The 25,994-nt window shown below is 43.9% G+C and overlaps 1 protein-coding gene across 1 annotated transcript in view; it reads left to right on the forward strand.

The window, feature by feature from the left end:
* The window catches only part of MANBA (mannosidase beta), a gene marked incomplete at its 5' end in the record, with an annotated part of 91,775 nt that overhangs the window by 59,007 nt on the left and 6,774 nt on the right, over window positions 1–25,994 (forward strand). The window contains 6 exons of the mRNA XM_014524773.1: window positions 4,123–4,209; window positions 4,916–5,083; window positions 9,410–9,628; window positions 11,379–11,543; window positions 12,968–13,112; window positions 25,510–25,652. Coding sequence (XP_014380259.1) covers window positions 4,123–4,209; window positions 4,916–5,083; window positions 9,410–9,628; window positions 11,379–11,543; window positions 12,968–13,112; window positions 25,510–25,652 — 927 coding nt within the window. The remainder of the gene's footprint in view (window positions 1–4,122; window positions 4,210–4,915; window positions 5,084–9,409; window positions 9,629–11,378; window positions 11,544–12,967; window positions 13,113–25,509; window positions 25,653–25,994) is intronic.

Here is a 25,994-nt window from a genome sequence, read left to right on the forward strand (position 1 = left end):
GACTCCCCCGGGTGTCTCCTCTCCGGGACCATGGCTCCCGCTCTCTGGGAGTCTCGTATCTGGCGTTCACTCCCTCGCCGGTTCCACTGCCGGTTCTTCCGCCAGCCCGTCTGTCGGCTCTCTCGCCAAGTCCGCTGCCGGTTTCCTCACCGGCTACACTGCCCGCTCCCTTACCGGAACCGTAGCCGGTGCCTTCTTTAGTCTTGCCGCCAATGTCGTCTCCACCTTCTCCGTCAGCTCCTTTAAGAACGCAGCTCTCGCTGCTGTAGCTGCAGCTTTCTTCGCCGGCTCCTTTAACGGCGCGGCTGTCGCTGCTGCAGCTGCGGCTGCCGTTCTCACCGCCGTTGCCGACGCCGCTGCTGTTGTCACAACTTCCCCCGTCGGGCCGGGTACATGGGCCCCGTGGGTGCAGGTCCCATTCTCGGGGTTCCCTGCGGGCTTTCCCCACTTCTGGCCCTGCTCTTCTCCCAGGGCCGCCTTTTATTCCTGCCGGGTGGCGTCCCCTGCTGACGTCGCCCGGCCCCAGCTGGATGTAAGCGCGGCTTACAAATTGCGCCGGCGGTTTTCCCGTGCGCGTGTCCCTGCACCCTCCGGCTTCTGCGTGGGGTAAGTAAGTGTTTACTTCCCCCCTGGTTTTGCCCCGGGGTTTCCTTCTAACCCTGGTGTCCCTGGGACACCCCTCTGTCTTCTCTAGACTAAATAAGCCCAGTTCTCTCAACCTCTCGTGAAGCATGTTCCCCAACCCCCTCACCATTTTTGTTGCTCTTCACTGAACTCTCCAATTTGTCCACATCCTTTCTGTAGTGGGGGGCTCAAAACTGGACATGGTACTCCAGATGTAGTCCTACCACTGTCAAATAGAGGTGAATAATCACTTCCGTCAATTTGCTGGCAGCACTCCTGCTGATGCAGCCCAGTTTGCTGTTAGTCTTCTTCACAACAGTGGCACACTATTGTCTCTGTTCAGCTTATTATCCATGGTAACTCCCAGGATTTCTGTAGAGCTGCTGCTTAGCCAGTCAGTTTTCAGCCTGGGATTGTTCTATCCTAAGTGCAGGACTTTGCACTTGTCCTTATTGAACTTCTTGAGATTTCTTGTGGTCCATTCATCCATCCTTTTTGTTTAGGTCACTCTGAATCCTAGCCCTAGAGTCCAGCAGTTCTACTCCCCTACCCAGCTTGATGTCATCTGCAAAAAGTTTTCAAAACTTCTGAGCAGTTGCTGTTCTTTTATTTGCTGGTTCTTGGCCCTTAGGTAAGCCCTTCAACTTTTTGTCTTTCCTGTGCTCATTAAAACATCAGTGCCTCATGTAGCAGCCTAAATTTGTGCCTAAGGGCACCTATACACGTGCTGGATGTCTGGTCTGACATGTGCTAATTAGCATGCGTCGGAGCAGACTCAAGTCTGCCGGAGCATGCTAATTAACATGCTCCATCAGCCTCCGTGTCATGTCTGTTCAGCGTCCCCACACTTCAGAATGGCAGCAGTGGCACTTTAAGGAAAGCTTGTTGAATGAGCTTTAGTTCAAATGCCCCCACCACCGTTTTCAAGTGTGGGATGCTAATACATGTGATGCTGCAGGCACTTTAATTAGAGCAGCTCCAAGAGCACCCTCTTCCTCACACCCTAAAAGATTGGGTCCTTTCTTTTGAAACATTTGATCTTGAGAGGGCCTTCTATGAAAACCTGGTAAGATTAACTTTTAATGCTGATCAATTGTTCCTTTGCTTTTCCTGCTTTCTTGTAAAGAATTGTAAATGATTCCAAGTCAAGTCATGTAATTCAGTAAAAACAAGGAAAAGGGAAGTTACAGTTCACTGGCCCTAATATTCTGAGTATGGAGTTAGACATTTTTGATGCAGTGTTTTTTAAATAAAGGGTATTTAGCTCTAGGCTGTCTCTAACAGAACCTAATCAGTTTTAAGGGCTTGATCCTGCACTGAATACTGTGCTCGTTGTGTTGATGTGCTTGTTTCTATCATAACGTTTTCTTGATTTCACAATTCATAACAGATATTTTCTCAGATCTTTCAGAGAAAGATGCACTGAAGGAATGCATCTCACTGCAGGAAAGGCACTACCTGGATGGCCTCTTGGCTTCTTGCCTAGAAAGGTGTGCTGCCATGATTGGAGCAGGGCTTTTCCCACAGTGAGTCTTCTGAAACACCATTTCTGAACAGGGCTTTCTCTTCATACCCTGAAAAGAGGTTCTATTAAGATTCTCAAAATCAGAGACTTCAAGTAAGGCATATGGTAAGGGTGGCTGGCATCTTAGAGAATAATTGGTTCAGATGAACATGAGCTTTTGTAGACAATAACCTACTTTGTCAGATGCTGTAAAACCAAGATCGACAAATTTTCCTTGTCCCATTGCAGTTATTTCATTTTTAAAATTTCTTCTTTTTAGGATATTAATGAAATGGCTCTTTTGGGGTTGTTGGACTGTGCAACTAATAGACTAGATGGAAAATATGCTTTTCTTACCTTTGTTGTCCCCTTTATGTGATAATTAAAGTTATGATTTAAGGAGGCTCTCTAACTGGAGACTGAGAGGTGGGGAATTGGGAGATGGTCCCTCAGGCAGCAGCTAGCTAGTTAGGTATAAGGGCTGTGCAAAGCTTCGGTAGCCAATTTGTTACCTTCGAGTGTCTTTACATGTGGTCTGGGGGTTGGGGGAGGCACTTTAATTAGAGCAGCTCCAAGAGCTGCTCTAATTAAAGTGCCTGCAGCCTCTTGTGTATTCAGCATCCCATGCTTCAAAATGGCGGCGGAGGTGCTTTAACGAGCATTAGTTAAAGCATTCCCACTACCATTCTGAAGCATGGGGACGCTGAATACATGAGACGCGGAGGCTGCTGGAGTGCGCTAATTAGCATGCTCCAGCAGACTCGATTGATTGAGTCTGTTCTGATACGCTGTAATTACAGTGCATTAGAACAGCATCCCTGCGTGTCTGTAGGCACCCTTGGAGATTAACTGGTTCAGAGACGCATGAGCTTTCATAGGTGACAGCCTGCTTTGTCAGATACTACCCAACTTAATCTCTGTGATGCCACCCTGCCCTGTAAGTGTCAGGGATCTCAGGATTTTCTTAGCAGAGGATGTTCAACTGTAGAACTAAGTACAACCTTGTAACTAGAGTCTGGGTCAGAGCTAGTCAAATAATGGCATGCATCTACTGAGGCATCTCGAGCAAAGCTAAGGATGTCATCCTCCCTCTCTACTTGGCCTTGGTGAGACCGCAGCTGGAGTTCTGCTTCTAGTTCTGGGTGCTGCGCTTCAGGAAGGATCTGGAGAGGCTCAAGAGAGTCCAAATGAGGGCCATGCACATGATTAGAGGCCTAGAGAGCAGGTCATACGAGGACAGGCTGAAAGACATGGGACTGTTAGCTTGGAGAAGAGCAGACTCAGAGGGGACTTGGTGGCAGCCTATAAGTATATCACAGACGTACATCAGGGCCTGGGGGAACATCTGTTCACCAAGCCCCATCAGGGGAGGACAAGAAATAATGGGCACAAGCTGATTGAGGATCGCTTCAGGCTAGACATAAGGAAAAACTTCTTTACAAGTCGACTGCCAGGGGTTTGGAACAGGCTCCCCCCAGAGGTGGTACAATCACCCACCCTGACAATCTTCAAAAAGCGTCTTGACGCCCATCTTGCTGGGGTCATCTGATTCCAGCAGTCTTTCCTACCCAAGTGCAGTGGGGGCTGGACATGATGATCTGTAAGGTCCCTTCCAGCCCCTAACAACTATGAAACTATGAACTCTGAAACATCTACTTTAGATTAGCATGTACCTCCCATTTAAATTAGCATTGCTGCTTGATTTGAATGAATAAGAGTCTGTTGACCATGCGTAAGGATGGAAGAATGTGGTTCATAATGATAAAGAAATGGCTTAAAACTCTAAATTTAAAGGAAATCTATCCTGGGGAGCTGGAGAGAGTAGGGAAGAGAAATGAGTGAGTTGAGCCTGCTGTGGAATGCAGTTGTTTTGATGATATTCAAAACAACATCTAGGCAATCTGAAAATGTTATATATTGTTCAAGTGTAGAAAAATATTTGCTGAGATTTTTTTTTTTTTTTCTTTTTGTATTACCTTTTTCTTTCCCTGTAGATTTGGCAGGATTTTATGTTCGCATGTGCTCTTTACCCAACTGACCAGAACTACTTAGAATCAGTAAGAGCTGAAGTTACTCATCAGGTATGTTATTCAATAGGATCAAGGAGTCATCATATTTCAGTATACTCAAACCCCAGCTTGTTAATGACTGGTAGAGTTAGTTAGCTTGTTTCTTGAGCCTGTAGATGTGCCAGTACTACTTTTCCCAAAGAAGTGAGACCTGTAGAGAAGCAAGGTAAAGGGTGGTAGACACTGGAATGTTGGAGATTATTCTAGGGATAACATGGGGTTCCTTCTTTTTTCCCCACCACACTTGCACTTGTTTTGAGAGAAGGCAAGATTGCATTTTTTGCTAGGCTGAACATCATTTTGTTGTTTGTCTGTTTGCTTATTTCTTGGGGGAGTGGTTGGCAAGGCTTGGGGTTTTTTTTTAAGTTTAAAAAAATTCCTGTCTTCCACCACATGAAACATTTTAAAATGAAAATACCAATTATTCACATCTTTTAAAGCCAGCCACAAATGTGTATTGTTGATGTAAATATAGCTAGTCATGGAGTAAAATTGCTCACGAGCCTGTATGCAGGATTGGGTCCTTATACTTGTAGCTGTCATTTTGCTGTATCATTTAGAATCTATCATAGTTTTCATTATTCAGATCATTTAACATGGCAGAGATATCCACAAGTGTGTGTTTAAATTATTTTCAGCTTGTTTATAAGTATTAAAAGGCATCATGTAAAAGAGGCCTAACTTCATTAGAAGGTTGAAGCTGTGATTTTTATTTCAGGTAAAGAGATTAAAATCTCATCCATCCATTATTTTATGGAGTGGAAACAATGAAAATGAAGCAGCAATTGCAGACAACTGGTTCTCTATCCCTTATGCTGAGAAGAATGTTTTTGTCAAAGACTATGTGATGCTTTATGTGAAGAATATCCGAGAAATTGTTCTTGCTGTAAGTAGCTTTTTCAGGGATTAAAGAGGGGGAGGAAAGTAGCAAAGGTTTTAAAATCTGCTGTCTGGGCAGAGTACCTGTTTATGGAAAATAAATTTGCTCCCCTAGTTATATTCTCCCAATTTTATTCATGTATTTCTTTAAAATTCATCCATGAAGGAGGAAAATAGGCTTGTTGTCTTTGTTGCTTTAGGAAGTGTGAAGAATAACTAACTGAATTAGGAGGAACTTGCCTTTCTTTTTCCTGCCACCACTTTGTCTGTCTTTAACAAATGTGCTTGCAGGGAGCATTCTCCGTATTTTTTTTATTTTATAAATATATACAATGAGAAAATCTACTTGCCTCTGATTTTGCTGGAGGTCATCTTTCAGGTCTCTGATAATGGATTGTTAGCTTTCTTCACCCTCTAATAAAAGAGAGATATGTTGTTCAAACTTTGACAAAGACATCTATTCCACAGCAAAGTCTGTTGTAATTTGACTTTACTAATTTTTGTTGCAGTTTTTGTAGCTTTCCTCCTTGTCCTGGAAAGTTCAGTGTTTCTGTTTCATTTTATTATTGTACAGTGGAACCTACTTATAATAAACTTATTTGTAGTGAAGCTCTATCTACAGTGAAATGGATGGAAAATCCCGAATTGCCAGACTTTTTCATTTCCATGTTTACAGAATGCAAAACTGAGACCTGTAATAGACTACCAGTGACCACTGGTGCCACTCCTTTAGGGATATCAAAGACAAAAGTTTAAACCAAACTAAGATGACATGCTGGTAAAAATATCTGGCCAGCTTCAGTCACAAGTAGAGTTGTACAGCTCCTAGATAAAGAATGGGGGGCATGCCTAAAATTCTTTCTGTGGGTAACAGTAATGAAGTTTGCTCCATTTTAATTGAGTTCCTTTGTAGTCATTTCCAGATAGGTGTTAAGTGTTGCTTTCAAGTTTTAACCTACCTCTGTTTCCTCTGAGCAGAGGGTGAAGGAAAAATGAGTGAAATAGAAAATATGATAGAATGATAATGATAAGTAGGAATCGTGTCTCCCAGTCTTCCTGCAGCAGATCCCAGTAGAAAATGAGAAGTCAGGCTGGTATACTTACTTTCTTCTGGGAGTGGATGGCATGGTCACCCAGAGGAGTCCCCTCTACAGCTAACAATCCCCTCCTACAGTTGAGACCTGCCATGACTAATGGCCATCCTTTTTAAAATGAAGCTCCATTTCCAGTAAAGAGTAAAATGGTAGACTTGAGCGTCCTGTTTTGGTAGGAGAAGAAAAAACACAGAAGCATTGCAAATTGCCCACTGCTACTGCAGCACAGAACAAGATTGTTCTACATGATCTTTCATTCCTGAATAGTTGGGCAGAAAGTCATTCCTGAGCTCCAGGTTAATGTTTTGATCTTCCCAGTTAGCGAAAGTTGTATGTGGTATTGAGAAATGCAAAATAAAACTGATATTTTTCCAATTAAAACTTCTCTTTACCACTGGAAAATTAAGTGATACCCGGGAGTGTCTACACAAGACATTTACTGTGCAGTAGACTAATTAACTGCGCAGCAAATTTCTAAATGTGCACCCCTATTTGGCTGGAGTAAATTAACTTTGCAGCAGAATAGTACTTGTAAATACAAATACTATCCTGCTGCAAAGTTATTTACTACCCAGCAATGCATGTGTAGATGCCGATCCAGGAATAAATTGGTCCTGGTCAGTACAGCCAGCAGGAGGCCACACTGCTAGCTGCAGGAACCTCATAGCTAAGGTAGCTCCTCTGTCACTTGATAGAGCCACCTGGAGCCTGGGTCTGACCCCCTCCTCCCACCCTATGCCCGCTGCCAGCTCAGGGCTGGCACCTGGACAGCTGTGACTGGAGCCTGGAGCTCCCCTTGGCTGCTGCAGGGTGGGGAGGGGAGGGCAGGAGTAGCCGTGGCCTAAACTGCTCCTCCCTGGCTCAGTTTGCTCCTGGCTCAGGCGCATATGTAGATGCTGCACCCAGGAGTTGTTAACTGCAGATCAGTTTGCTGCATAGTTTATTCATGCACATTAACTGCATGTGTAGACATGCCTACCTTTTCCTACTCTGTTATTCCTCTTGCTTCCTGATGCATTGACTACTATAGAATCTGGTCATGCTGAACTAACCTTAATTCATCTAGCTGTGGTAAAATATAGAAGGTGCATGTGACCATGCTATCAAAATGTAGGCTGAAGACAATAGAAGTGATGCCATTTAAAAAAAAACCCATCACTGTTCTTATTGGAGCAGCTGTACTACAATCAGTTTTAGTAGAGCCATTTTAGTACTGGAAATTAAAAAGTACAGGAAAACATTAAATGGGGAGGGAAGAGGAAGGAGAATTTTGAGACAAACTGTTAAGTGAGGGTACAGTCATTTGCAGCCACACACCGACATTCCATTTCTTGTAGGAGAGTTGCTGCTATTCCAGGAAAAAACATGAGTGTACAGATGTTTAGGATTTTTCTCTCAGAGCAAAAATGGATGCTCCAGAAAAGTAATCTGGGGACAACCAGAGTTAAACCACTCCTGGGACAGTTTCTTCTGTACAACTTACCCTTCTGCAAGAAGCCACAACATAGTCCTCTAGTATCCCAGGATGCTTTTCTTCTCCACACCTCAGGGAGATAGTGTCACTGACCAGAATCTACTAAACCAGCCGAGTAGAGAGCAGAACACTTCCCCTTCACAATCCTCAAATTGTGCTTCAGGGAGACACAAGCTGTTTCTGAGCAGTGTGGGTCAGCCAGTCAGGCCTGCCCTCTACACTGCTGTCATCTATCACCAGGAAGACTAAGGGAGCCTGCAGAGAATGCTGATGTGTGCTCAGGGGCCCTCTGGCTGCACAGCATCAGCACTGCAAGCTCCCTGCTCTTCAGAGGTGCAGCATTCAAATGTCTGTTCAGGCATCTCCAGGTAAGTTTTTCTAGCAGGGGAACAAACCCAGAAAACAAAGGTATTTTGCTTGGCATACATGCCTGGGGGAAGAGGTCAGGGCTGCATTACTACAACAGGGATTAGGCCCCTTGTGGCTCCCCTGCTGTCTGCCCTGGCATGCCAACGTCTTACAAGTAGAGGTTGTGGGTGTTTTTGGCCCTCTGCCCAAAAACATTGCCGACCTCCGATATAATGACTTCAGTGGTTGGGGATAAGCAGTGCCACTTGCACATTGAGAACAAATGAATAGGACTCCTCATATCTAAAATGAAGCATGTGCCCTAAGTTCTTTGCTGTATTGGAGCCATTCTATTGAGTAGAGAATGTCTGGCCTGCCTTCCTGAAAATGTGACTGTAAATGTGTTAGAATAGCAAAATAAGCCCTTTAGTATTTTAGGTGACACTGGTAAGAGGCTCTAAATGCTAATGATTAGAAATACTGAAAGCCTACCCTGAAGTCTCACCTGGCCTAAAATGTGGAACCGGTGAAAAAAGAAGCAAATGACAGTGCCATTGAACAAAGGCTGTGGACAGACATGTATTTGAAGTGCTCAGAATTCCAAAGCACTTCAAATTGGGTGAGCTTTAGCACCATTTCCTTTTGTTCCCCTCTACCTCCCCGTAGTAGAGCACTATAGAATGCCAGAGGACCGCTCAATCATGCAGACTTTTCAGGAAGGACTTCAGAAATGTTCCTTATTTTTTTTTTTCAAGGGTTCATGTTGAAATGTTTCAGCCATTTTTGAATAACTTCAGCTATGCATGTCTACATACTCACTACTTGGAGCACTTCAAAGGCCCTTGTGTTTCAAACAGTATATCTGTCCATGACAAGTAGTAGCATACCTCAGGTGCATTATAACTAAGGTTCAGTGGCTACTGAATAATAAAATAAAATTAAAAAACAATAATAGCTTTGCTATTGCAAAAATGTTACAAATATGGTAATTTTACTTGCAGAAGAAAAAGTCATGGCATACAAATATTAATGATCATTCAATCTGTTTTCCACTAGGATTGCTGCGAATAGCTGTCATTAAGAATGTAGAAGCATTTAAAGATAGCAAATTGCTTGAGGAGAGTAGAGAATCCTTCAGAAATACGAAATAGTATTGTATCCAGTAAGACTTGGTCTCAGAGCTCAAAATACATTAAACATGAGAGATGATCAATGTCAGGGAGCTGGACTAGTTGATCTTGTGCGGTTCCTTCCAGCCCTGCTGTCCTATGACAAGACAAAAAAGGAATGTGTTTCCTAGACAATGACTTAATAATTTGGCAAAGTCATTTCACTTTTTAGGATGTGGTTTGGATATCAAGATAATGATGAAATGAATCATGTTACACGGTTATTGTGTTTGTTTTGTTTAACTCAGGAGGATAAAAGTCGTCCTTTTATTGTGTCTAGTCCCACCAATGGTCTTGAAACCATTAAAGAAGGTTGGCTCTCCCCAAATCCTTATGATACCCACTACGGTGACGTTCACTTCTATGACTACACCAGGGACTGCTGGGACTGGAGAATATATCCTAAAGCTCGATTTGCCTCAGAGTACGGGTTTCAGTCCTGGCCTTCCTTCAGTACACTGGAAAAGGTAAGGTAAAACTTTCAAAACTGTATCTGTCCCCTTTTTAATTTGGGTTACAAAGTGAATAATTTGCCAAAAAACTCCAATGTTTTGACAGTAGCTGAAATGACATATTTTGGTACAGGAAAATGTTAGGTATGATATTGGTAATGGAAGGAGAGAGTGGGTGAACATTTTTCAACTGCTTTTCTCACAACAGCCAAGGTGAATATCTGCAGTCATGGTTTATTACTATTGCCATTATTTAACTGTCAGAGTCCACAATCTGCTACAATTTATTTTAATGTCAGTGTCTTAAAAATTGCTTTTGCTTTCCTAAACAATTAGTGACACATTCTTGGACTCTTTAAACAGAGAAGCTTGTACTGTTTGAAATGTTAAGGTACTTATTGCTCATACCTATTAACATCATATACCAAAATAGCTCTCAATTTACCATCTCTTTGATCAGAACTAACAGTATGTAATGTTGTCACTTGCTGTATTAAAAAGCAAGATGGCCATGCCAAAATATATGAGCCTCTTTTGTATTATCATCAGACTCCTAATTGATCTGGTTTAGTTTGTAGCTTGTAATTGTTGACTAAAGTGTGCACAGTGTATTTTCTAGACAACTGTTTCTGTGGACTGTGCTTCTAAAGTGATGCCTGCATTGCAAATATCCCTTTAGTTTTTTTACTAAAATGTACTGAATTGATCTACGTTTATCATACCAGGCTTTTAATGTTGGCTTTTTACTCCAAGATAAGGTTGCACTGTCCATCTGTCCAAATCTCTGCAAATAATTTAATTAGATAGGGACACACAACACATCCTATCTCATTTATCCAGTCAGATTAGATGTGGTGTGTCTCTGTTTCATCTATCCACCCATTTATTCAGTCAGATGGGAAAAGCATATCATATTGATCCAAGCATGAGTTGATTAAAAATTTACTTAAGGGTTCAAAATGTTGTCTTCAATATGCTGAGTGAAATATATTCCCTTTTTTGAGACATCAGTGCTGTCTTCTGTAATTACAGACAGTGAAAAACTTTATAGTCTATCAAAATAAAGAATTAATTTAAATTAGTTTCTTAGAAATCATGAATACAATAAAGAATCAACAATAATAGCCATAATTATGTGAATTCTAATATCCCACCATTCTTCACTCAAGAAATTACAATTATTCTGTGTGTGTGATTCCAGAGGTAGATGACAAGAAGTTATGAATGTGCATTACTGATATTATAGGATTGGTAGCCTCTGTGTAACTTCCTCTTTAGGAAAGGACATTAGTTTTTTCTGTTCTCTAAAGAACTGAATAAGGAAGCTTACTGATGTAGAGTGAGAGCGAGTGACTGGCAGACAGGCCCTTCTGGATCTAAGTCCTAGCTCTGCTTGTTGACTTGGACTGTGAACACAAGAGTACTTAAGTTTTCATTGCCAGATTCAACCTCGGAATGCATGCAGATACAAACCCCCGTTTGTGTGTTTTCACTGGCTTTAGCTATCTGTTAAAGGAGATGACATTTATACCCCAGGGTGTTCTGAACTTATTTATGTAGAGATCCTTATTTCAGTGATATGGCAGAAGTATAAAGTATCAGTCTAAAGATTCTAGGAGATGACACACAGCTGATACGTATGTATATTTTTCACCTTGCCATTCTGCGCTAGCCAATTCACCACTAATTCACCAAGATCAGGAGCTGGCACGTTCCTCTGTTTCTTTCCAGTCTGTTTAGTTCTTTCTGTGCCTTTTCCCCAAAGGTCTCCTCTGCAGATGACTGGTCTTATGCAAGCAATTTCTCTCTCCATCGACAGCACCATGCCAGTGGTAATTATGAAATGCTTCAACAGGCGGGACTTCACTTCAAGCTGCCCCAGAGTGCAGACCCCTTAAAAAAGTTCAAGGATACAATTTACCTCACTCAGGTAACAGCATGTCACAATCTAGTGGCAGGTACCTGTAATTGATCATTACTTGCAGGTCAAGGCTATAGTCACATAGCAAAGAAACACAGGCTCCGCCCTGAAGAATTTACAAGCTCAATATGAAGCCATTTTGTGCGTCTGACCCATTCCACTAGAGAGACCAGGGCACAAAGGGGCTCCTTTATTTCCTCTCCTTTCCTCTTTCCTGCACCAAAGGATGAAGTAATAGGTAAAGCTAACCACACTCTTCCTTGCATCAGTAGGTGCATCACAAACAGGTCTAGGGAGGTGATACTTCCCTTGTATGCGGTATTGGTTAGGTTGCAGCTGGAGTATGGTGTCCAGTTTTGGGTGCCACATTTCAGGAGGGATGTGGATAACCTGGAAAGGGTTCAGAGGAGGGCCACCTGTCTGGTTAAAGGCTTACAGGAAAAACCCTATGAGGACTGATTTGAGGGACCTGAATCTTTTCAGCCTCCTCAAGAGAAGGCTGAGAGGTGATCTTGTGGCCATCTACAAACTGCTGGGGGGGACAGCAGGAAATAGGGGATACAATGTTTACCAAGGTCCCCATCAGGGTAACTAGAAACAATGGCCACAGATTGAAGGAGAGCTAATTTAGATTGGACATCATGAAAAACTTCTTTACAGTGAGGGTTGCCAAAATATGGAATACGCTTCCAAGAGAGGTGGTGCTGTCCCCTTCCTTGGATGTATTTAAGAGGCGATTGGACAAACACCTGGCTGGGGTCATCTGACCCCAGCACTCTTTCGTGCCCAGGGCAGGGGGTTGGACGCAATGATCTAATAGGTCCTTTTCGACTGTAAAATCTTTGAAAATGTATGACTGTTAATCAGGTGTCAAAGATGCATCCCATGGACTGTATCTGGCCCAAGGAGCTGTGCCATTTTGCCCATGAGGCTCCTGGAGGGGCTGGAAATGCATGGAGCTAAGCATGTTGATGCCATTTTCAGGGCTTAAATCTGAAGTTCTATTCAGTTCCTGTGAAGTATTTTTCTCCCATACATGCGTATTTATACATAGTAAAAGCTCTCTTATCCAGCATCCCCCGGGAATGGGGGATGCTGGATAACAAGATATGCCAGTTAATTGAGCGGCCCGGGCTGCTGCTTCTCCCACCACATCTGGGGTGTCCCGCCGGGCCCTGCACAGACTATTATGCCCCCAGGCCATAGAGGCTCAGCAGCACAGGCTGCTTTGCCCTTGGCCGTGGGGCTCGGAGAAACCGTAAGTGCTATGGTGGGCACTTCTGGTTTCACTTTATCTTACAAGCTGGCATGCTGGTTATTTGAGCATGCTGGCTTGTAAGATGCCCATTAACAGAACTTTTACTGTACAAATTGTCTTGACAGTAGTTAGCCAAACTAAAAATAACACCTTTTTAATGCGTTTGTTGAACAAGGTTATGCAGGCCCAATGTATAAAAACAGAAACCGAGTTCTATCGTCGTTCTCAAAGCGAGGTAATTGATGGACAGGGACATACGATGGGAGCGCTGTATTGGCAACTCAATGACATCTGGCAGGCCCCTTCATGGGCTTCCCTAGGTAAGTTTTGCAACAGTCACCACATAACACCACTAGTAATGCTTCTGACTTTTATTTTATTGTTTCATTATATTTTTTCATGAGAAATATTAGTTAATGTTATAGCTGGGATGGCTTTACCAAGCGCTAAACATGTTTTTAACCATTTGTTTTCCAGCCATTGTATTACCAAATTTGATACTGGCAGATGGGGACACAAAGCTATTTAGTCTTGTCATTCTACTGGTTTCAAAAGAACAGAGTGAAAAACAAAGCAAATTGTTTACCCTATCCACTTTATTAATGTTTAGCTTTTGAATACAGTAACTACAACTTTAAACCTTCCTAATTGGAAGACTTTGTAGCATACTGTTAAGATCCTGTATAGGTCTCTTTCAGGAAGGGCATTGTTTAATTTGCATGATTCTAATTTAAACAGTATTCCTTTATCTTGAAGAGGAGAGCAATGAGCATAATCATTAGGGGGTGTTATTAAGTGCTCTGAAGTAGAGGTTGGAACCCCACTTCATAAGCCCTGTTTTCAGCATACCCATAACATAACTTTCCCAGAAAAGAAGAATTTTTCTGAAATCTTCCATGCCACATCTTATCCCAGATTTGTTTTAAGTCATTACAAGCTGACATTGCAAGCCAATATTGGCGACCAGGGTGGACGGCTGGAGACCCTCTGGGTTAAAATCCGTGGGGAACACGGCACAGGGGACACAATGGTGGGAGTCTATTACAGACCTCCCGCTCAAAGTCCTGAGCTTGACCAGGAGTTTGCCCAGGAACTGGCTGAGGCAGCTTGCTCCAGGACCATGGTTGTCATGGGTGACTTCAATTACCCAGACATCTCGTGGGAGGATCGCTCAGCAAAATCTGAGCGGTCGCAGAGCTTCCTCTCGTGCGTGGATGACCTCTACCTGACTCAAGAAGTTTATGGGCCAACGAGAGGCAAAGCGCTGCTCGACCTGGTACTGGCTACTGGGGATGACCTAGTCGGCGACCTAGTGATCGATGGGAAGCGGGGTGACAGCGACCACGAGCTGATCACCTTCACCATCCGCCGAAAAGCTGGCAAGTCGGTCAGCAACGCGCAAGTCCTTGACTTCAGGAAAGCCGACTTTGACAAGCAAAGGAGGCTTGTCAGTGAGGCCCTAAGGGACCGTGACCACAGGGAGAGGGGAGTTCAAGAGGAGTGGTTGCTCCTCAAGGGAGCGATCCTCAATGCACAAACTAAGTCTATTCCATCTCGGAGGAAAGGCAGCAAGAGGGCACAGCAGCCCCCCTGGCTCTCCAGGGACCTAGCAGATCTCCTGAGGCTAAAAAGAAAGGCCTACAAAGGATGGAGGATGGGAGTCACCTCCAAGGAGGATTATTCTGCACTGGTCCGGTCCTGTAGGGAGCAGACCAGGAAAGCCAAGGCTGCAACTGAACTCCAGCTAGCTTTGAGCATCAAGGACAATAAGAAGTCCTTTTTCAGATATGTGGGGAGCCGGAGGAAAAGCAGAGGCAACATTGGACCCCTGCTGAGCCAGATGGGGCAACTGACAACTGACGCCCAGGAAAAAGCCAACCTATTAAATAGGTACTTTGCGTCAGTCTTTCATCAGTCCCATGGGACGCCCATGCCCGCTACAGGGCCGGGAAGTCCGGGTGAGGGTGATCCCCTGCCCTCCATTAATGCTGACTTTCTGAAGGAACATCTTGAGAAGCTGGATACCTTCAAGTCAGCTGGCCCTGACAATCTCCACCCCAGGGTACTCAAGGAGCTGGCGAGCATCATAGCCCAGCCTCTAGCACGGATCTTTGAAAACTCTTGGCGCTCTGGTGTAGTGCCCGAAGACTGGAAGAAGGCCAATGTGGTGCCTATCTTCAAGAAAGGGAGGAAAGTGGATCCGGCTAACTATAGGCCCATCAGCCTGACTTCTATCCCGGGGAAGATCTTAGAAAAGTTTATTAAAGAGGCCATCCTTAATGGACTGGCCGACGCCAACATCTTAAGGGATAGCCAGCACGGGTTTGTTGCGGGTAGGTCTTGCTTGACCAATCTCATTTCCTTCTACGACCAGGTGACCTATCACCTGGACAAGGGAGAAGAGATTGATGTCATATATCTTGACTTCAAAAAAGCCTTCGATCTGGTGTCCCATGATCGCCTCTTGGAGAAACTGGCCAATTGTCGCCTTGGGTCCTCCACGATCCACTGGCTGGAAAATTGGCTCCGGGGTCGGACCCAGAGGGTAGTAATCGATGGAAGTCACTCATCGTGGTGTCCTGTGACCAGTGGGGTCCCCCAAGGCTCTGTCCTTGGACCCATACTGTTCAACATCTTCATTAATGATGTGGACACTGGAGTCAGAAGCGATCAGAACTGGCCAAGTTCGCCGATGACACCAAACTTTGGGGCAAAGCATCCACACCAGAAGACAGGCAGGTTATCCAGGCTGACCTGGACAGGCTCAGCAAGTGGGCGGACGAGAATCTGATGGTGTTCAACGCCGATAAATGCAAGGTTCTCCACCTTGGGAAAAAAAACCCGCAGCATCCTTATAGGCTCGGCAGTGCTATGTTGGCTAGCACTATGGAAGAAAGAGACTTGGGGGTCATCATTGACCACAAGATGAACATGAGCCTGCAATGCGATGCGGCGGCTAGTAAAGCGACCAAAACGCTGGCTTGCATCCATAGATGCTTCTCAAGCAAATCCCGGGACGTCATTCTCCCCCTGTACTCGGCCTTAGTGAGGCCGCAGCTGGAGTACTGTGTCCAGTTTTGGGCTCCACAATTCAAAAAGGATGTGGAGAAGCTTGAGAGAGTCCAGAGAAAAGCCACGCGCATGATCAGAGGTCAGGGAAGCAGACTACGATGACAGGCTGAGAGCCCTGGGGCTCTTTAGCCTGAAAAAGCGCAGGCTCAGGGGTGATCTGATGGCCACCTACAAGTTTATCAGGGGTGACCACCAGCATCTGGGGGAACGTTTGTTCACCAGAGCGCCCCAAGGGATGACGAGGTCGAATGGTCACAAACTACTTCAAGATCGTTTCAGGCTGGACATAAGGAAGAATTTCTTTACTGTCCGAGCCCCCAAGGTCTGGAACAGCCTGCCACCGGAGGTGGTTCAAGCGCCTTCATTGAACACCTTCAAGATGAAACTGGATGCTTATCTTGCTGGGATCCTATGACCCCAGCTGACTTCCTGCCCTTTGGGCGGGGGGCTGGACTTGATGATCTTCCGAGGTCCCTTCCAGCCCTGATGTCTATGAAATCTATGAATTTGGTTTCCAATGTGATTTGGTTTAGAAGCTCCAAACTGCATTTTTTCAGTCTTTCTGTGGGGATATAGATGTGCCTTTTAGTACCATGGGGAGTGGGGGTTGGAAAGGTATGAAGTGTGTTCAGTGGCATGTGAAAAGCCATCTTTTTATAGGCACATGTGCTATTTAAAAAGGATGATATATTCCTACATGAATGTAAAACAACCGATATTCAGCTCATCTGTAGCCTGAAAGATGATGGTGATATTCCTTTTATTTCTTAAAAATATCTCTGTAAACAGTTCACATAATTCTGTCAAAAAGTGATGGAACTTTTGACACATGCTAAGACACTGACTGCATTTGCTTGGGAATCTTTAGGTTTAGTTAAATAGCATATGATTTCTCTTGTCCCTACTCAGTACTGGTTATAGACAAATGACATGGTTACTTACACCCTAGGGAACGTTGTGCAGAAAAAATCAAAATTATATGCAGAAAAATCCAAAAGTATGTGCCGAGTCCCAGGCGTGCATGTGGTGGCATAGAGCCAGTCTACCCTGGCTCCCTGGCATGTGCCTTCAGACCAGATCAGGCTGGCTGTATGCCAGCACATGGGGTTTGCAGCACTGCAGGCAGGAGCTGTGCGCCCTCAGGCCGGGTGGGCTTTGTGCCTCTCTGTAGGTCTTCCAGTACTCCAGTGGGAAGCCACATGTGGAGGCACAGAGTAATGTGCCATTGGGCCAGGCTAGCTCTGTGTCTCCATGTGCAGCTTCTTGCTGGAGTGCTGCAAGCCCTGTATGGAGGCACAGAGCCCACGCAGCCTGATAACACGTGACTCCGACCTGTAATACCACAAACCCGGTGTGCTGGCACAGAGCCAGCCCGGTCTGGATTGAAGGTGTGAGCCAATGGGCTGGCTGGGTTGGTTCCAGGTCACCATGTGCAGCCCCCAGGACTCAGCTGGAGCGGCATGCTGCTGGGGGGCTCTGTCTGCTGCAGCTGTGAGGGCCTACCAGCTGCTGCTGCCACCAGTGGCTGCAGGGGCTGTGGACCATGGGTGGGGGACCTACTCACAGTGACTCATAGCCACAAACCCCATGCCCACTCACAAACCCCACACTCACCCCACCCCCTTCTGCAGGCATGAGCTCCCCTCCCCACTCAGCAGCTGTCCAGTTGCATGCCACCGCGCTTGTTGCCTCTACATGATGCTCCCAGCTGAACTGCTGGGATCCCTGCAGAGGTGGAGGCAGAGCCCACCTGGGTTAAATTATGCAAAATTATGCAATTTTGCCTAGCCGTACATTTTATGTGCCAAATTGCACTGGTGCATGATTGCATAATTTCCTGGGGTGTAGTTACTATGTCCCAAATTAACTTTCCTATGTAATGAAAATGAAGAGAGCTTATGATCGATAGCTGTATTACATAGTAAATCTTGTGAACCAAGGGTAAAGTTACCCTTGGAAATGTGTAGTAACTCCATCACGTGGAATGTCATATCATGTGCCTGCTCTACTAGGGAAAAACAGATGGTGGGGTTATCTCAGGGCTGATTTTTTTTCAAGCTTTGACGTATCAAAACGTCAGAAGAGGTGCTGGGACAATTGTTTACACATTCAGCTTGAATGGCAATTGATGCAAATTAGCTGTGATTATCCTGGCAAAAAGTGTCACCCTGAATACCTCGCAGGTACTTAAAGTAGGACAGTGGGCTTGTATGTCTGTAGGATCCAAGGATAAAAGACTTTGTTCTGGGAGAAGTCTGCTTTTAGGCCTAGGGCTCTAGGCAGTTTCATCCTAGAGCAGCTGTTTGTGCAGTGTAAGCTAGCTCCCTCACTATTTAGTGGCCTGATGCATACTGCAGGCAGCTCACTTGTGAGAGCCCATCATATATCTGCATCTTGCTGTGCAATAAATTTTACTACAGAGCAGGGTTGTCAACACAATAACTTTTTAAAAATTATTTATTTTATTTTATTTTTTTACTAACAGCCAATTTTTGTTTTTTGCTGATATGTTTTTTACTCATATATGTTTTACACAATGTAAATGTAACTCTTCTGCCAGACCCTGCCATGCTGCCAGGCCTCAGTTAGAAGGGCTAGGTTCAAATTTAGGGGTTTAACATCAATCATAGTAAAAAAAAAGTTTGGTTAAAAAAAAAAAAAAAAGTCTAGGCTTCACAGCCCTGTTTGACTGCCGCAGTGGTTTTACACTGTGCTACACCCCCTGCCATGGGCCCCCTACTAACCGCACATCCTGATGTCCTGCACTGTACTGCGTCACACCCCCTGGGCTTATCCCAGCCAGCCCTGCTCCCCCCAGCCTACAGGGGCAGCTGTGGGCTGAAATGAGGATTGGGGGTAGACTGCGCCTGCACTGCATTGCCCAGATGAGTTCTGCTGCACACGCCCCCTGCCCCCGCTCCTCCCCCTTCTCTCCCTGGCCAGCTCCTGGGACCTAGCATGCAGGCAGTCTTCCATACACCCTCCCATGGTCCCCCTCACAATATACAAGAGTAAGACTTTATTTTGAGCTATTATGCAATTGCCTCTATATACACTACTTAAAAAAAAAATGAGAACAAAAATAAAAAATTTAAATATCTTCTCGTAGATGTTTGTTTTTAATATATGATTTGTTTTTATCTATAATTTTTTTAAATGATATGTTTTGAAAGATTTTGTGTGCAGCCCTTGACAGCTCACCAAAACTTGTTGAGTGGTGCAACAGCCAAAATAATTGCCAACCCCTAGTTTATACCTGTGTATTTATTTTGGAAGCCAAAACAAAACAAAAAAAAGAATAATGCGTTTTACTTAATTGTTTGTATCCAGATGTTATTATTTTTGTTATTTTGTGATGGAAGATCCTGTCAAATTCTGTGGAAGTTGATATTTTTAAAAAATTAAAAATTCTGTTGTTTCAGCCCTACTTAACATTGATGTAAAGTTCATATTTAGACAAAGCTCTGTTGATTTAGAAAAAAATTGAGAGGTCCAGGTTCTACACTGGAACATGAGACCAGTAGGCAGTGTTTGTATTTTGGCAATGACGCTTTCATGCTTATCCTTTGGCTGTCTGGAAGACTCACCCCCATGCATGCATCACAAAAATACAAAGTGCTACTTTTCCTAGGCATTCTGCTGTCAGTCAAGACAGTATCCATAACACTGATGTCTCTGGATTTCATAAGCTCATGCTATAGAGACATGATGTCTCTGTTTGTTTATTTATCTGGCTTTCACTATGATTCATAAGACTTGTTCAAAATAAAGGATCTCCCTAAAAAATAAAGCTAGCAAAATGGTGTAATGTACAGAAAGATGGTGTGATGTGTAAAACGTAAAGCATGTTTTTTTAAAGTACAGAACTGACATCATTATAAGAAATGTCTGAAGTAGTTGAATTATGAATAGTGGTGTTAATGTTAATTTTCAGAAAGGAAGCTCTGCAGAGGTGCAGCTGTCCCTTTGTTTTGTTTTATTCTGTCAGTGGATAGAGGAAAGGTTTAATATTCATTTAATTGGACAATATGGTGGAGGCATTTTTGAAATGCTAATAGCTAGAATTATTGCACACCTCAAAGAGATTTATTTGCACACTTCTGCATCTCATTAGATGGCATAGTAGTATCACTGATGAATACCTCCTTTCTTTATTTTTTTTCTTTAATACACAGAATGCCATAGACATGCTTACATAATTTCCCATTTGAAGTACAAATGTGTTCTTGAAACAGGGAGAGACTCAAAAGTTAAAATGAAATACGTTTTCTTGTGTATTAAAGATTTACATTGGAAAGTAAGAAAAACACAATGCAAGACCCTCATTCTCATGTATCTCTGCCTCCTTAGAACTAAGCATCTTTTACCAGCAATTACGTTTTGACTGTATGGTCATAGTTATGTAGCCACTTGTGCTACATTAATTGTTTTGGCATCTGTGCAGCACATCTCAGTGAAGAATGCTGAACTGCAGCTGGCATTTCATTGCTTTCCTACACAAATGTCACCTTGAGGTACCAATTCAGTAACAAGGGTTTCACTTGAACAGATAGCTCCATTTTACTGCAGGTCCAATACTGATAGACTTGGGTGAGCTGAAACCACAGACTATTAAAGTGAATAATAGATTTAGATTAATGAGATTGGACATGAGCAAAGAATTAGTGGTATATTTCTCAGGTTGCATTTAATGGTGTGAAGTGATTTAATTTAGAACCAGCTCCAGTGAGAAAAACTATTTACTCTTACTCTAGCTGTTGGTGGAAAAGGCTTCAGAGAACATTCAGGGTGCTGACTGACATTCAGTTCCCCAGTCTAACTCATGGTGCTTTACAGCAAGTACCATGAATTAGACCAGCCCTCCTGATCCAACAGATGTGTGCTGTTGAATTGGGAGGGTTGTATGATTGAGCTCCCCTTTGGAGCTGATCCAGGGAGAGAGGCTGTCTGCGGTGTCTGCCCCCCTCTCTAAGCTCCCATGCTCTCAGGATGTGAGGGTGGGGTGGCAGGGGAGGGAGGTCTGTTCTGTGGTTTCTCCAGCCATGCTGGAGTGGTGGGGTGATGGGGTGGATCGGAGTCCAGTTGGTGTGGGGAGGCTCCAATCCACCTGCCCCACCCTCCAGCGCTGGCTGGGGAACCCCCTAGACCAAACTTGCTCATGTCCCTCTCCCATTCTGAAGACAGTGTGCAGAGCAGAGCTCAGCTGTGTCAGCCAAGCCCTACTCGCAGCCACGCTGACAGATGTTAATGAAGGCACTTCACTTTGGAGCTCCTTCTTCTGAACCCTCATATAATGAGGGCTCAGATTATTGCCCGATCGGGCATTTTTAAAGTGCTCTGCAGCTATGCATTTCTGCCAGTGCATGGCTGTAAAGCGCTTTCAATGGCTGGTCACACGACAAACTGTTATGTCTGTCAGTGCCACTGTCACATCTGTCAGCTCCCTCAGAGAATGTAGCAGTGGTGTCCCATTCCATATTAAGTCATAGGGTCTTATCGCATCATCAGGTTTTTGATGCTATTAAATAAAGTGCAACTTCTGCTCTTTATGTCATGATTAGTACGAGTTTGGGGAATTCAGGTTTAATCCAGAATTCCTTTTAAACGCAGAAAATAAGTCTCAGGTTGATTTTAAAATAACTTCTGTTTATCAGCTTTTGGCATATAATGGGAATATTTCCTCCACATATTTCCCTTTCCCTCCCTAGATTTCACAATGCCATTTGAGGGTGGGGGAATCGAGAAATCTTCTGATCAAGAAATCTTGATTTAAACTTCAGTTTAAATCAAGAAATCTGTCTCCTGTTTTAAAGGAGTCTAGATAATAGGCTTAAGGACTAAGATGTTGGTTTCATAGCCTACATGCATGGTTTTTGTCTCTCTCATCTGAACTCAGGGCTGCTTGAGTTTAGAACAAGTTGTAGGATTCTATCCCCATGTTGTAGAACTTCGCTCCCTCTAAGCCAGTGGCTTTTAACCTGTGGTTCGCGGTCCCCTGGGGGCCCATAGACTATGTTTAAGGGGTCCGTGAAAGATGACTATCATCAATCAAAAGTATGTGAATACCCACACTTATAATTCAAAGGGATCTGCACCTCCCTTTCAATTTTTTACAAGTCTACAAATGAAAAAAGGTTGAAAGCCACTGCTCTATGCTATAGTTGTTGTTGTTGTTTAAATAGATTTAAAATTTATGGCTTAAGGGAGGGGGGCCAAGGGGGCGGTGTCAACCTTTACAAGCACAAAGCATGTGTAAGCAGCATCTGCTTGGGTCTGCAAACAGCCTGAAATAGTTGTGTAAATGTAAAATTCTTCCACTAATTTCAGTAGAAACAAACCAATAATGTGGTTTTTTTTAACTGTTAGGATTGCTAACAATTTCATTTCTGATTTTATATTTTCAGAAACGTATAGTTATTAAATTTATCCCTCAGTTCTGAGCTGGCTCTCATTCTGTTTCAGCTGCCCAAAGTCTTGTTTACTCCCAGATGTTAGAATACCTGGATTTGTCCTTGATTGTTTCTGTGATGAAGTTCTGCTGCCTTTACAGAAATCTCTGGCGCACTGAAAACTGAGTATGTGGGTTCAGCAAAAAAAAACCCTGAACTTATTATCAAACTAAGTATCAGGGGCTGCTTTATGGTTCATTTGCAGTCTATTGTGCTGGAATGCCACAAAATTCAAGGGCCTTGCTGCAGAATTTAATCTGAGCTTGCAGGCTGTGCTTGAAGCCTAGCATGAAAGGCATCTGTTGTGCACCAACAGCTAAAATATCTCAGAGTTTCATGGCAGTTGTGAGGCAGTATGAAATCCTACCCCCATGTACCAGCCTGTGATGCGTCCCATACAATGCGAGCATTTTCCTTTTCTAGACTTTCAGATTACAAAAATAAAATAATGTGGCCATATATTTTACTTTGTTTTAGACCAGCTACCGCCAGTCCCAACCTTCTCCTTCTCCTGTTCATTGAGGTTTTCTGCAAGGCCCAAATGAAGAGAGTGTAATTAAAAATGAGCAAACTACAGAATTATCCCCACCTCTGAATTTTGGTCGTTTTCTCCTATCTTCTGTGCAGCTGTCATTTATACTCCAAGCTCTTCGGTGCAGGACTTACCATGTGTGCTTATACCAAATCAACATGCTGTCTGTGCAAAACAGCTTATAATAAAGTTGCTAATGACCTGTATATTAGCAAATGTTCTGTGAAGTGCCAGCTGCTGGATGGGCCACTGGGCTCAGCCATCCTCCAAAAGCACTTACTCAGATTTTACTTTTGATGCAAATCAGCAGTGCTAGAGCCAAACTGAAGTGCTTACCTGTGTTTCAGTTTCTGATTTTATTGACAACACCCTGCTCTTGTAACTTAGAGATCAGGGCTGTCTAAAGGATAATGTTCATGATAGAAATGTACAAAGCTGTAAGTACTTTTGAAGAAGCACCAAAACACATTAGAAACATTTGGTCATAGCAAAAAAAATTACTACAAATATTTTCTATCACTGAGTCTTAGACTTAGTAAACAAAATAAAGAGACATAAACGAGAATGAGACTAATTATTCCCTATCTTTATGAGATTACGTCTGCTTTGAGCAATGTCTCAATGACTATGCTAAATGGCTGAGCAAGGACAGAGTTAAAATACTAATATTGAATTGCTGAACTGCTTGGAAAAGGAGGAGGGAAAGGGAGGAGGAGGAAACAGGTGCTTTTTCAAAACGAGCATGAAAACAAAACTACTTGTGTGCTAGTATCACATCTGGCAGAGCAGCACTGTGCTATTTAAGAGGAGGCAATAGATGATGTTTCTTCTAGCTAGTTGGTGTCACAACCCAAGGGTGTGATTTTGTTTGTGTGTGCTTCGGCACTGCTAAATTATTTCCTGCCACTCGGAGCTTTCTTTGCAGGGTGCATTTCTTAGTTGCAAAGAGAAATGCACGGTGCAAAGGAGTTCCCGCCATTCGTACGCAAATTTGTGTCCCGCTATTGGCCAGTTCTAAATTATTCCCACGTGGCGGCTAGTGATTGGCTTGCTAGCCGTATAAGAGGCTTGAGCAGTTTCCGCCCAAGTTGGAGAACTCCGAGGAGAACCCCGCAAGGGAGGACTCCATAACCATCTGGAGGAGGAGAACTTCACGTCTTGTGAAGATCTCTAAGCGCTGTGGAGCCTATCGAACCCAGCGCAGGCTATAGGGGTCTGATCAACCTCTGGCCTCTCCCCGTCGCCGAACGATCCCTCAACGAACCCCTTCCCTGTGCGCAAGTTCCACGAAGCCTAGCAAACTTCGTGTGAGTGTATCCAGAGCTCTACCCGGGTTCGAGTCCTGCAGGTTTATCTTCCCGTCGCCAAAAACCCATTGCGATGTACTCTCGTGTTTTGCATCTTCCCGTCGCCGAAAACTCCCTGCGACGTACTCTCGTGCCCTGCAGGTTCGAGTTTTGTTTTGTTTTGTTTTGTAACTGCAACTCAAGCAAGTTTTCCTGCCTGCACCGTGGCCATCTTCGGTGTAAGTAAAATAATCTTTAATCAACCGCTAAGCGTCCGTGCCTAATTCTAGCCTGCTGGCCTGCATTCCCTGGCCCGGTGTGTCCGGGCTGCTGGCCACAGCCCGCCGCGCACAGGCCCCTGAGGGCCTCGGACCGCTCCCAGCCCGCACAGTTGGTAGCTAAATTTCTCAGTGACATAAGTACTGCAGTGCAGCTTCACCTCAAGTGTCAAAGTAAATTTTAGAAAATGTCCGTACAGTGTTTTTTTTGTTTTGTTTTTTTTAATCCCAAACGAGAAGTATAATTTCTTGAGCTAGGCAAACTCACTTTGCCTGATTTTGGGCCTGCTTAGATTCATGGGTCTGATAGTTTTTGATTCACACTTCACTGTTACAGGATTATGTTCTGCTGGAAGAAATTGCAAAAACAATGTGACCAGAAAGAACGGAAGATTGGCCAGATGTAAATCTGGAATTACTCTATCAAAGCCAATGACTTACTCTGGATTTACAACTGCATGATTAACAGCAGACTGAGAACATATTTTGCCCCACAGTATGGCTCATATACAAGGTTCACTTGTGCGCCAGTTTCATTTTGTGATTGTTCTGTCTCTTTACATGACCTGGACTCTTTTCTGACCTGATGCTTACAGAAGCCAAAGGTTGAGATTATTTTTTGGGAACCTCAAAATAACTTTGAGAGTGTTACAAACCCTTCCATCTACAGGTTTCTCACCTTCCTATTAGCATCATGCATGAAGGACAAGCATCATTTTCAGGATAAGGGGCTATTCTGGCAGATCTAGTGGGGAGAACTACAGATTGCCCAGGGTCCTTGTGTGAGTCAGTGGAAAGGGCACAGTGTGGCCTTGAAGAACCTTCCACCTTTCCCTGTGAACCCCACATAAGGCCCAAGGATAGCTGTAATCCCTGGGCTTCAGGAAGTGCAGGGATAGATTCCTCACGGTGTCCTAAAGGAAAAGGTTTAGTAGAGACAGGACCATGACTCTTACCTTCTTCTGAACCAGAACGGGACATGGACCAGGTTCACCACAAAATGGGAGAGGGGTGCCTCTGCCAACAAGGCACTTGGGAGCCAGGCACCTAGCTAGTCTCAGGTTGTGACTGAATCTTTTGTTCTTTTAAACCCTTCTCAGAGTATGGTGGCAAGTGGAAAATGCTCCATTACTTTGCCCAGCATTTCTTTTCCCCATTGTTGCCTGTTGCCTATGAAGATGGTGGTGTACTGCACATTTATGGTGTATCAGATCTTCACTCAGACTGTGAGCTAACACTCAAAGTAAGTGCCAGCTTTCCCCTTTCAAAAGGGATCATCTATGGCTAGGAAAAAAGGATAGAAAAACAAGTGCTTGTAAATGTAATGGTGCTCCAGCAAGTCCATGCCCAGCTGTATTAGCCATCCCTGACCAGTGCTCCAGGTTCTACAAAAGCCAAACATTCAGAATATCAGTGTGGGCCAGACACGGTGCTAGTGTAAGCAGGAATATGCTTTTGTATTTTAAATGGTGAGCTTTTTGTGGCAGGCACTGTATTTACTATGTATCTGTACAGTGTTTAATACAATGGGACCCCAACTGGTCAAGGAATACAGGTGCAAGTGTACATGTTAAATAACAGGAAT

This window comes from Alligator sinensis, unplaced genomic scaffold (genome assembly GCF_000455745.1).
Source record: "Alligator sinensis unplaced genomic scaffold, ASM45574v1 scaffold1520_1, whole genome shotgun sequence".
Lineage (NCBI taxonomy): Eukaryota > Metazoa > Chordata > Crocodylia > Alligatoridae > Alligator > Alligator sinensis.